Below are 12,971 nucleotides of genomic sequence, written 5' to 3' on the forward strand. Positions count from 1 at the left end.
CAGCCAGTCTACTCTCTCCAGCCCGACAGTCTGTCTATGGGCTCTGTCCGCTTGCTTACCTGGAAAAACCTGCCTGTTACCTGCCATGCCTGCCAGCTCGCTTACCTAGAAGCACCTGCCTGTTACCTGCTGTGCCTACCAGGCAGCCAACCAGGAGGCTCCTGCCTGTTACCTGCCATGCCTGCCAGCTCGCTTACCTAGAAGCATCTGCCTGTTACCTGCCGTGCCTACCAGCCAGCCTACCTGGAGGCTCCTGCTTGTTACCTGCCGTGCCTGCCAGTCCGTCTGCCCGGATTACCCGTCAGCCTGCCTGCTGTGCTCATCTGCTGTACCGGTCAGTCCCTGCCTTCTGACCCATGGGAGTCACCTGCTCTCATACAAGGTCGGTCCCCAGAGTAGCACCTGGTCCCTCTGTTCGGTCCTTCCCGGGTCACGGAGTCGATTGAGCCGCCGTACGACCTTGGTCGGTCCGAGTTGATACCTAGTTACGCCCCTCTGGTCCCTCCTTGCACCGCAGCACAGAGGTTCCACCACCCGGATCCGTAACAGTGTGCATCACTTCGGCATTTTTCACGCACTCCTGGTTTAGGCTTACAAATACTGATGTAAAATACTGACCAAATACTGAATGTGTGAATGCGGCCTAAGAGACAAGACCAAATACTGTGGAGCCTCCCCCATACACATGAGATAATGGTCAGCTGAAAGATCTGAGATAGATGTGAGACAAGAATAGATAGATATCAGGCTATGGGACTGTTCACATGTCTATTTATTGTGGAATTGCGCAAAAAAAAAAAGTTATGACTTCTCCATTTTTGATCCCTTTTGCAGATTAAAACTCGCTCATTCAAGAGAAAGGGTCCAAAAAAAGAAAAAAAAAAAATGATGACATGGACAACATGAGAGCGCTGTCTTAGTGCTTTCCATTTTTACTATTTAATAGGTAGAAGCTTGAATTTTTTTTTGCATAAGAAAACCAGATGCACCACTGATGGGAAAAATGGACACGGACATAAAATGGGTGAAAATCAGATTAAGTACGCTGGTAAAAAACATTATTTTAATTAGAATAAAAGAAATAATTTCCAGGAAAGCCTCATTCAAATGTTCTGAGTCTGCGCAGGTAATGTCGACAGTGTATTACTGCAGCAGATAAGAGGCTGATATTTTACAAATCTCACCCAAATGCTACTTAAATTTCCAGAGAAGAATCAGTTGCAGAATCTGGATTTACAAATGAATTCGAACAAATTAGTTTGAATGGGGAAGAAGTAATCCTAAATGAAATTTGAAATAAAATCCATGCAAAATATTGCAAGTAAAATATTTTGTAAGTGAATTATTTCTTTGCGTCCATCATTATCCACACAATTTGGTGCAGATGTGATTTGCTAGTTTTCCAGCAGATATTTCTCATATTTGGTTAAAAAAACAAAAACCTTACAAATCCACCAACTCTGAGCTGGGTGTGGAACATCAGAAACCCCTACACATTAGATATATCTAGAATGAAATGTCTGACCTCAACCATAATGAGCGACTGTTGTCTGTGTGGTGGAAAGAAACAATTGTGGATTTCGACAGATGAACATTTATAATTGTTGAACATACTGGTTCAGAGAGTTGGATTTTTTCAGCAGATGAAAAATAAATATTGGCCAATATATCCTGTGATTTGTTTGGGGCAATCATTGAACGATCGATCGTTGCCCTATTTTCATCTAATGTGCCTTTGCCCTTTGTTGTACTACCTGCTTTACTATAAGACAAATAGACAATTCTGTTATTTCCATGTAATAATAATGTCAGTTGGGGCAAGACTGTTCTACAAGATATGTTGAGTCACTTTATGGCAATGAATACTGGATACATGAACAAGAACCACGCATGACAAACAAAAAAAGGTCCAGTTTCTCTTTTGATGAAAGCAGCAGGAGGTCGGGAAGGTGTGACGAGAATATAGGTGGCAGAATAAATTCAGAACTAATTACATTTGCAATTTACTAGCAATACAAACAATACTAAGGTGGGCGCCTCCCTGATACCACTATGGGACAACCAGCTCCTTAGAAAGACTGTTTACTAATTAAATGACAATAGGGTCTACATGAATGCCCATGTTCTAGGTGACACATTTCTCTGTAATCCTGTGGAGGTTTTTGACATCCAATTGGCAAAGGAGGAAGATGGACCTCAATGTTGGTTAGCTGCTTCCCTATAAAAGCTAGAAGTACATGGGTCTTGTTCATTTATTCCTGAGAACTTCTCTGTGGAGATAGGACCTCTCTGACGAAACCATAAGAAAGTGAGATCACTCAACGTTTTGGAGCAGAACCTCATTTATCATCAACTTCACCAAAAACCCAACCCAGGTAAAACTATTTTTCAATGATATATCCATTATTGTTATTTACTATCAGATATGATGTCTTCTTGCCAAATGATCATACAACTATCACTCATTTCCAGTAACATTACACCCAGCGCAGATTCTTATTTTCATACTTGTCCTAATCCGCAAAACTATAAAAACTAATCTCTAGATACAAACACTTATATTCTACAGTAAAACCATTTAAATTTATCCTAATTTTGTCTAGGATTACAATAGCTCTATAAAAAGGTTAACAACAACCAATATGCCCACCAAGATACCTCTTACAAGGGTTGTCAACCATCCTTTCACAGACTGGCACATCTGTTTATGATTGGTTTCTAAATGATCATGGGGCTTAATTATGATGAGTGACCACAACTCAGGAATGTAATCACTGCATGATGATGTATTAATCATATTCCTTATATTTTCCTTTAGAGTCCTATTGAGATTGTTGCTTAGCACAAAGTTACTTCCAAGCAGCAATGGCCACCTTCCAAATCTTGGAGATTAAGGAAATTTCTGAATGCTACAACATCATCAAGGAGCTGGGCCAGGGGTCATACGGAAAAGTTCTACTGGCACAGAACAAATCGACAGGTATGTGAACAAGACAAAAACAAAACATGGTCAATTATGTAAATCAATGAAATAAAAGTGGTAATTTATATATAAAAATGAAATAATGAGTTTATCTGGCCATAGACACTAGATATTTATAGACAGATCCAAATTATTTTAGTTACATCAGCTGTACAAATGTCCATACAGGAGCAAAGGTCATCCAAACCTGCCAAATTTTTGGGGTCTTGATCACCATCTAATGTATATAGGGGATGCCCAAGGTGACAAACGGATGAAAAAGTTGGAGTTCAGTTTCCCAATACTTTTTTTTCCTCACTGGAGATAAGTGGCCACCAGATTATTCCATCGGTGGCTCCCTCCGAGAACACATGAATACTTGAGAGAGTTCCTGAGTTTAATGTTACACAGCAACTGTCAAAATTATCTCTATGGAGGAAAAATGCATCAGAAATTGAACTCAAACCACTGAATTTTTATATCCCCATCCGAGCCAAACATTCCTTTGTATGGGTTAGTCAGACAAGATATCATGAGGCTGACAGTTCTTTTGTGTATTACTTATGATAGTGATTTTTAAAGCTCCAAAAAACAAACAATTGTGCAATAAGTTTCTATCTTCCTGATCTTTCTGTTCCCTGACATCTATCTGGAGAGTTGGAAGGATGCCAAACACATCAGATAGTCAATACTGCAAATATTCGCTGGTTCGGCCAACTTTGTTCTAATGTGCACAGCAGCCTCACACGGTTTCCCCTACTTTCATCTAAATTGTTTGGTTTAAATCAAATGTGCATTTCATTTTTTTATTTTTATTTTTATTTTTTTTATAAAGGAGATAAGTGGCCATTAAACACATCTGGCATCAGATTTATAGTGGTAAAATTGGGATTTAACTGCTGTAAATCCAAGCTGTCCCCAAACTAGCATATTTGTGCTACCTTAAAGAAGTGAGCTTGAGGATTAAGGATTGATATCCACCAGCAAACTGCTGATGTCTATTGCTAGTGGTGATGGGAATGTGTTCGAATATAAAGTTTGAGATCTTTTTTTCTCTTTAGGAGGCGCAGTGGCTGTTAAATTGGTGAGAAAGGACAGAACTCAACTGAAAACCTTTCTGATGGAGTTGTCGTTGTCAATCACCCTTTCTGACCACCCTGACATCATCAGCACATATCCCATCTTTATTAGCACGATGGACCACTATGTACTGACTCAGGAGTTGGCAACAGCAGGAACCCTGCATCATCTCATCCAAAGTGAGGTAAGTAAGGCCGGCTCCATATGTTCTCCTACAATATACCCATACTTTATTGTGAATCATCAAATGCTGGTGATAGATCAGTCAGGGGAAGAATCTATATAGCCCCCATAAATCATAGACAATTAACTAATTAATTTGTGTGGGGGTCTTTGGGAATACATTGACCCTGTCAAAGGGTGGAAGAGGGTTTCCCAAGGCACTATTTTATGCCACATGACCATCACAGTAGCAGTTTTACCTACTGCAGTATCGTCTGTTCCAACATCAGCAAAATGTTCAAAGTTTAGTATTTTTGCTTTAGATAAGACACTACACAAGTAAATCTCATGATATTTATCTGTTTTCCACAGGTTGGAATTCCTGAGGATGCAGTCAAGAGGTGTGCGTTACAGATTTCTTGGGCTCTGGACTATATGCATGGTAGAGGGTTGGTGCACAGGGACCTGAAGCCGGATAACGTGTTGCTCAAGGACAAAGACTGTTACCAAATCAAGCTCAGTGACTTTGGTTTGACCCAACCTGTGGGAACCTATGTGTCGTCCATGTCACATATTATTCCATACATGTCTCCAGAGTTGTGTGACTTGAAGGAAGAGGAATTTCTAATATTGGGCCCTACTATTGATACCTGGGCTTTTGGGGTTCTTCTTTTTGTTGCTTTGTCTGGATATTTTCCCTGGCTTGAAGCAATGAAAACTGATGTAAGGTACCAAGTCTACATAAACTGGAGACAAAGTCCAGACTGTTCTCCTCCACCTGCTCATTGGGAGAGATTATCAAGAGACGCCATAGACATGTTTTGCAATCTCCTCACTCCATGTCCTTCTTCTCGACATCCAGTTCTCTCGGTCTTCGATTATCTAAATATTCCCTGGAAATTAAACATCTTGGAGTATGGCACCAACTCGGCAGTTGATGAAGATGAATTGGTCATAGACATTGTAGGGGACAATTAACAGCTTGAGTTTATCGATTCCTTCTGTAGTAGGGCATTGTTTTTTTACTGTTTTTTTCCACCATAATATATGTTTTATGTTGTATATTCTATTGATTGCCAAACTTAATAAATTACACATTTTACTATTTTTGCTTCTGGGTTTGCTCTATAGTGGTTATGTAACAGCTTGAGTTTATTATAATGTGCTGCTTTCCGGGTTCTGTATTACGTCTTATTACCAAAGCCTGCAATCCATTTATAGTGATCCATACAGAAAGTATCGCACTGACTCTTGGATCCGAAGTGGAAATTCATTAAGACTTTATGGAGAGATATGGTGGGGCAATCATTCCCACAAGGTCCTGGTATTCCAAACTTCTGAGGGGTCCACAATTATGCGAAGTAGAGGAACCTTTAACATGTGTGAGTATTGCATGTAATACTCCAATACTGTGCTCCTAGCCTCTGATATGAAAATCACAGCACAAGTGCAGAGGAGACTGACAAAGTAATTTCTTCGTCTCCTCTATTGCTTGTCTCTACGTATATTGGACTTCACCTGAATGACATCCGAGTACAGTTTGAGGTTTCACAACTAATCATAGACTTGTATGGGTGTGTGTCAGCAGATTCTCAGATGCAATCGCAGCATGCCGAATCGACACGAGAAAATCATTGCAGATCTGCACTGTCGCATTGTATAACATTGGGCTGAGTGCTATCCAGTAAAACATCGGATAGCACCCGGCTGTGTTATACACGAATATATGCTTGATAAAAGGTTGGTGCACAGGGACCTGAAGCCGGACAATGTGTTGCTCATGGGCAAAGACTTATCAAATCAAGCTGAGCGACTTAGGTTACCACAGGTTGGGTCAAACCAATGTGTCATCCATGTCACATATTATTCCATACATGTCTTCAGAGCTGTGTGACTTGAAAGAAGAACAATATTTAGTCTTGAGCCCTACTATAGATACCTGGGCTTTAGGTGTTCTTCTCTTCATTGCTTTGACTGGATCGTTTTCCATTGCTTCAAAGCAGGGGAAATATCCAATGTACCAAGTAGACATTAACTGGAGACACAGTCCAGACTGCACTTCACCTGCTTGTGGGGAGATGTCGAGTGAAGCCGTAACATGTTTGACAATCTCCTCACTCAATGTCCCTTTTCTCAGCAGTCCGTTCTCCATCTTCAATTTCCTTGGAAAATTAAAGGTCTTGAAGTAAAGCAATAAATTGAGAACTGACAATCTATTCCTCAACTACCAAATATTAGGAAAAACCTCCTTGCAAAGTTCCTTCAACTACTTTGTGCAAATACAAGTACCTAGATAAACTGATGAAGGCAAAAGGTGGTCACCAAATATTTATGCAATTCAGATTTATGTTTTGTTCATTCATTTTGTATTTTATGAATTGATAAAAACAAATAATTTACATTTCTGTTTTTGGAAGCTTCTTACTATCAAGCAATTTTTTTTTTCACACCTGCCTAAAACTTTTCCACAATATTGTGTATCTAATCCCCTAAAGTTTACAATGGGCTACATGCCTGGAGTGTTACTTTTCTGTATATTTGCAATATTGCTGAAACCTTTAACATCCTTTAACAGACCGTCTGTAGCTGAGGAATTTTGGTTAAAATATCTGGGGATCAATGTTTCACCCTGTATTGAGGACATTATAAGGTTTAATATTTGGTCTTGGGGGGAGGGGGAGAGAGCTTATAAGAAAAGTAAATGTGGAAAAGAATGGAACTTTCCATGTTGGGTAGAATTGTATCAATCACTATCTGCCTTCTCTCCTTCATTCTATACACTATCTTGTATTCCCTAAAATGGTCCCTAGAAAATTCAATATTTTGCATGGATAGGTCTGCAAAAAATATTTCAAGAGCTGTTCTGGTTATTCCACATAATCATTGTTTTTTGGTGCGCTGAATCCGAAAAGGACCTCATTTTTGTTATAGGACTTCACGCTCCCTGACAATTTAGTTAAGTATGTTAAATAAGGAAATACAGCAAAATAAATGAAAATAGACTTATAAAAATGTTTTTTTAATACACTTTATGAAAATCATTTTTGAACTGAAATGAGCTCACCAACACTCACTAAAATTGTTTTTTTTTCCCTGTGAGGCTCCTTTTAGTACATTTATGCTTGTGAGTAGCATCTGGAATGTTTCTCTGAAGCATCCAACAGTAGTCTGCCATCATTGTAATGCTCCATTTTTCCTGGTATCTTCTTTCCATCTCTAACGTCCTGGTGGAATCGTTCATCCTGCTCTTCACTCACAGCTCCCAAATTTTCAGGAAATTAGTCAAGATGGGAATGGAGGAAATGCAGTTTCAAACTCATCAGGCAACGTAAAGCTTGAAATGCTTTCAGCATTCATCCGACGATCTTTTTGTAGTCAGGATATTTTTATAGCCTAAAAAATTTCTCTACAACCTCTTTAAATGCAATCCACCCTTCTTTTTGAGCATCCGTCACGGTATTGACAAGCTATCAGCTATAAGCCTTCTAATGTCTGGTCCAATCAGCACACCTTCCTTCAACTTCGCCTCCGAGAGACTTGGAAACTTGGTGACCAAGTATTTGAAGCATTCCCCATCTCTTGGAAGTGATTTTACAAATTGCTTTATCAAGCCCAATTTTGTGTGGAGAGGTGGTAGAAGATCTTTATAGGAAGGTTCCAAAGTTTCTCAGAGGACATTTTTTTCACCGAACACCATCAGCTGAAAACTCTTCTTGGTCCAGTGATTTTGCCGGTCTCTACTGTCCCATAGACAAAGAAAACAAGGGTATTTGGTATACCCACCTAGGTGCTCGAGTAGCATGCACAAGACCTTCAAAAACCCACACACTTGCCAACCGGGGTCTTCATATTTAATGTTTCGAAGAACCAATTCCAAGTTCTTGTAGGTTGTCTTCAAGTGTACGGAATGACCTACAGAGATTGAAGAGTAAAAACTGCCATTGTGGAGTAAAACTGCTTAGGGACTTATTTTTGAAGAATCTACAAAAAGATGCCATTGTGCTGAATCATATTGGATTTTGAATTGACCCATCAAACCTTCAAAATCTATGTAATAAACTAACTTGTCTTCCTGAGAAAAGTAAGGAACAAACTCCTTTTCACGATATCTGAACCATGAAAAAGACACTCCTGGTAACAATAAATTCCTGCTTTTGAGCCTTGATCAGAGTAACTCAGCGGCATCTTTGGGAAGATTCAAGTCTCTTACTAAATCAATCATCTCCACCTGGAAAAAAAAAAAGACGGATTTTGGTAAGAACTTACCTGTAAAATCCTTTTCAGCGAAGGAAGGAAGGGAGACACAGATTCTCTACTTCGTGGGTAGGCGGAGCCCCATAGGATAGTCACCTCAGATTGGAAAATGACGACCGGCCCCTCCAGTATATAGGCTCCTCCTACTCCCATGTTCATCAGTCCGTACACAAGCTAAGGAAGAGCAGACCAACCAGCAGAACAACATATCCCCTTCTGAAATTTCAGAAATGAGAGAAAACAGGTTATGTAATAGAAACACACAGTCTTAGGCATACCCCATTGGACCTGACAACTGTGTAGAGCTGGCGAAACTGGAAGGAGAGCCGTAGAGCGCTAAACCCAGTCCAGAAGATCGACATCAGGAAGGAGACGCGCTGCATCTAGAAACACAACAACACACTTCTGCCCTGGGAGGGTGCTGGGTCTCCCTTCCTTCCTTCGCTGAAAAGGATTTTACAGGTAAGTTCTTACCAAAATCCGTCTTTCAGCAGCAGAAGGGAAGGAAGGGAGACACAGATTCTCTACTTCGTGGGACGTCCTAAAGCAGTACCTACTTAAGGGTGGGAAATAGAGGCAGAAGCTTCCATACCCCAAAACTTAGGCAAGAGCGCAAACCGCGCTAAATAATGAAAAACTAAATAAAGGGATAACTTAAATTACCGCCGCCTGCAGGACCCTGCGTCCCAGGGCCGCATCGGCTGAAGCACTTACGTCCACCTTATAAAACTTAGTAAAAGTGTGAACGGAGTGCCAGGTGGCCGCCCGGCAGAGCTGCGCTGCCGAGGCCCCCTGACAAAAAGCCCACGATGAGCCAATGGCTCTCGTGGAATGAGCTTTAACTTTAACCGGACAAGGCTCGCCCTTGAGCCGGTACGCTTCCAGGATAGCTGAACGGATCCACCGAGCTATCGTGTCTTTGGAAGCACGTTGACCACACCGACGACCTGCCGGAATTACAAAAAGAGAGTCCGACTTCCGAAAACCTTGAGTGATCGTAAGATAGAACTTCAATGCCCGCACTAAGTCCAACGAGTGCAAGGCCCGCTCCCTTGGATTCTTAGGTCCTGGACAAAGCGAAGGCAACACGATGTCCTGATTAATGTGGAATTGTGACACTACCTTAGGCAAAAAATCTTCACGAGTACGAAGCACCACGCGATCCGGAAAAAATTCCAGAAAAGGAGGTAAGCAAGAAAGTGCTGCCAATTCCGATACCCTTCTCAAAGAGGTGACTGCCACAAAGAAGGTCACCTTCCAAGAAAGTAGTAAAAGTTTAGCAGAATCCATAGGCTCAAAAGGCCTATGCTGAGAGCTTCCAGGACTAGATTAAGCCGCCATGGAGCCACAACTGCCCTCCGTGGCGGAAACTGACGTGCGACTCCGCGAAAAAAAGAACGAACATCCCTGCGAGAGGCAATAGCCTTCCTAATAAGTGCGGAAAGAGCAGAAGCCTGTCCCCGCACCGTACTTACTGCCAAACCCCTGGCCAGACTAGATTGCAGAAAGGCCAAGAAGTTGGGGATGGAAAAAACCCTCTGGTTTCTTGAGGATCCAGAACACCATGAATAGAAAGACTCCCAAGTTCTGTGATAAATCCTGGACGTAGCTGGACTCCGGGCTGCCCGCAAGGTAGCAATGACCTCGGGCGAAAAACCGCGACGGGTCAAGATCTCGGTCTCAAGAGCCACGCCGTCAAACGAAGGGACCTCAGGTCCGGATGACGAATGGGCCCCTGAGTGAGCAAGTCCGGGCGAAGGGGCAGCGGAAACGGAGGTGCCGCCTGAAGAGACACCAGCGTCGAATACCATGTTCTCCGCGGCCAGTCTGGTGCTATCAGAATTATTGATACCCCTTCGAGTTTGATCCGTCGGATCACCAGAGGCAGTAAGGATATCGGTGGAAACGCATAGATCAGCTTGAACTGACCCCACGGGGCCACTAAAGCATCCACCGCCACCGAATCCGGGTCCCTGTACCTGGACATGAACGTCGGAACCCTGGCGTTCAGCCTGGATGCCATCAAGTCCACCTGAGGAGTCCCCCAACGGGAACACAGCAGAGAAAACACTTCTGGATGGAGACTCCATTCCCCAGGGTCCACTTGCTCGCGACTGAGGAAGTCCGCCGAGATATTCAACACTCCTGGAATGTGAATTGCAGAAATTGCTGGAACTTTGGACTCGGCCCAGACCAGGATCCGAGAGACCTCCGACATGAGACTGGAACTCCTCGTCCCGCCTTGGTGGTTGATGTACGCGACAGCCGTAGCGTTGTCCGACTGGATCCGGACCGGTAGACCGCTTAATAAGACCGTCCAATGTTGGAGGCAGAGAAATATTGCTCTCAACTCCAAAATGTTGATCGGGAGAGACGACTCCTTTGGCGACCAGACCCCCTGAATCCAGAGGTCGTTCCAAACTCCCCCCCAGCCTGTCCGGCTGGCATCGGTTGTCACCACCGACCATCTCGGGGGAAGGAAGGATTTCCCCACGGATAGAGTCTCCGGACGTAACCACCATCCAAGAGACTCTCGCACCCTGCGGGAGATAATGACCGAGCGATCCAGAGAAGTTAGCGATCGATCCCAATGGGTCAGAATAAGGTTTTGGAGATCCCGGGAATGAAATTGTGCAAACGGTACTGCTTCCATAGTTGCCACCATTTGACCCAGAAGGCGCATGCATTCCCGAAGGGACATTGACAGCGCCGACCTCATAGCCTGGACCAGAAGACGAAGGTTCGTCTGTTTGACAGGAGGCAGGGACACAACTGCCCGAACTGTATCGAACTGCATCCCCAGGAAAAGAATGGACTGTGCTGGCTCCAATGACGATTTCTTCCAATTGATCAGCCACCCGAAGTCCATCAGGTACTGAAGGGAGAGATCGCGAGCCGTTATTGCCTCCTCTGCTGTGGGTGACACTATGAACAGGTCGTCCAGGTAGGGGAGGATTGTAACCCCCTGTCTTCGAAGAAGCGCCATGAGAGGAGCCAGAATTTTTGTAAAAACCCTGGGAGCTGAGGCCAACCCGAAGGGTAGGGCCACAAACTGGTAATGGGCTTGACCTATAGCGAAACGCAAGAAACGCTGGTGAGCCCTGCCGATAGGGATATGCAAATAGGCGTCGCGGATGTCTATCGACACCAAGAAATCGTACTGCGACAGGGTCGCTATCACCGATCGGAGAGACTCCATGCGGAACTTCCGTGTCTGGACGTAAATATTCAAATCCCTGAGATCCAGCACCGGACGAAACTTGTCCTTTTTGGGGACCACAAAAAGGTTGGAATAAAAACCCTTTCCCTGGTCTTCCGGAGGAACCTGAACCACCACACCCTGCTGTAGGAGAGAGTCGACCTCCTGAAACAGTGCGGCAGCCAGTCTTGGCACGGACGGAATGCCCGTCAGACGAAACCTGTCTGGAGGTAGAGAATGAAACTCTATGAAATAGCCTGCCGACATAACCCGTGTCACCCAGGCATCTGCTATGTGGGATGCCCAGATCGACATGAATTGTAACAGACGACCTCCCACCCGACAGCCCTCGGGGGGATCCCTGGCGTCCGTCAGCCTTAGCGGACTTTTTATCAACCTCCCGTCTGTCCTGACGGGACCGTTGCTTCCAGGGAGTACGAGATTTCTGGGCGGATCTGCCGGAGGATGAGGGACGACCCAATCTCCAAGAAGGCTGACTGAATCGTCCCCTGGCCCGAAAGGACCGAAGACCTCTGCCGGGCCCTGTCCTGCTGGCTGTGGATGCCACTGCCTTTTTCCCAGGCAGAGTAACATCCTTAGCTTTAGCTTTGGCAATTAGTTCCGAAAGATCTGAACCAAAGAGCTGACCGCCCTTATATGCCAGACTAAGCAATCCCTGTTTAGATACCGCATCTCCGGTCCACTGTTTAAGCCACAGAGCTCTTCTAATCGTGACTGCCAAAGCCTGAGCCCTGGATAGAATTGAAGCAGTGTCCAGTACTGCATCTCTGCCATAACACATAGCTTCTTCCATTCGCTGAAAAAGCTTTTCCACTTCTGAACGCGAAGTCCCATCCTGCCACGCCGCACGCAGCTGATCCAACCACCGCAGAGAAGCCTCACCGGCCCACATGGCCCCCAAGGCCGCTTGGAAACCATGACCTGCGGCTTCATAGATGGATTTCGCCGCTGACTCCGATCTTCTGTCCAAAGGATCCTGAAGATTGGCTCTCCCTTTAACAGGAAGCAGGGAAGACTTGGTCAGCTGAGACCGAGATATATCCACCTCAGGAGAGGGAACCCAATTAATAACCATCTCCTTGGCACAGGGATATAGGGCATAAAAAAAAACGCGTTCCTCAGAAGCGTTTATCCGGACACTGACGCTCCTTCTCCACCGCTTCGTTAAGTTCCTCATGCGCAGGTAATGTAGAACGAACACGGCGCGTCTTCTGATACAGACGGGCCGACCTAGACGGTCTTGTCGGCTCTTCAGACAGCTCTAATACTTCCCGCATGTCCTTAATAAGCCCA

General features: G+C 44.1%; 1 protein-coding gene across 1 annotated transcript; it reads left to right on the forward strand.

Annotated features, from left to right (window-relative positions):
- Positions 1-2,865: 2,865 nt before the first annotated feature.
- Positions 2,866-5,182, forward strand: LOC141258471 (serine/threonine-protein kinase SBK1-like). The gene is made up of 3 exons (XM_073673466.1): positions 2,866-2,980; positions 4,024-4,226; positions 4,577-5,182. The coding sequence occupies exons 1-3, from the start codon at positions 2,866-2,868 to the stop codon at positions 5,180-5,182; spliced, it is 924 nt and encodes a 307-aa protein (XP_073529567.1).
- The last annotated feature ends 7,789 nt before the right edge of the window (positions 5,183-12,971 follow it).

This window comes from Phyllobates terribilis, unplaced genomic scaffold (assembly GCF_046119375.1).
Source record: "Phyllobates terribilis strain yellow unplaced genomic scaffold, ASM4611937v1 Scaffold_3__8_contigs__length_932513732, whole genome shotgun sequence".
NCBI classification, from domain to species: Eukaryota; Metazoa; Chordata; class Amphibia; order Anura; family Dendrobatidae; genus Phyllobates; species Phyllobates terribilis.

What these genes read in the sequence shown, in the direction of transcription:
- LOC141258471 (XM_073673466.1), top strand. Translation starts at nt 2,866, where the DNA reads ATGGCCACCTTCCAAATCTTGGAGATTAAGGAAATTTCTGAATGCTAC. An exon ending in GGCACAGAACAAATCGACAG is followed by an intron (nt 2,981 to 4,023) that starts GTATGTGAACAA and finishes TTTTCTCTTTAG; the next exon opens with GAGGCGCAGTGGCTGTTAAA. An exon ending in ATCATCTCATCCAAAGTGAG is followed by an intron (nt 4,227 to 4,576) that starts GTAAGTAAGGCC and finishes TGTTTTCCACAG; the next exon opens with GTTGGAATTCCTGAGGATGC.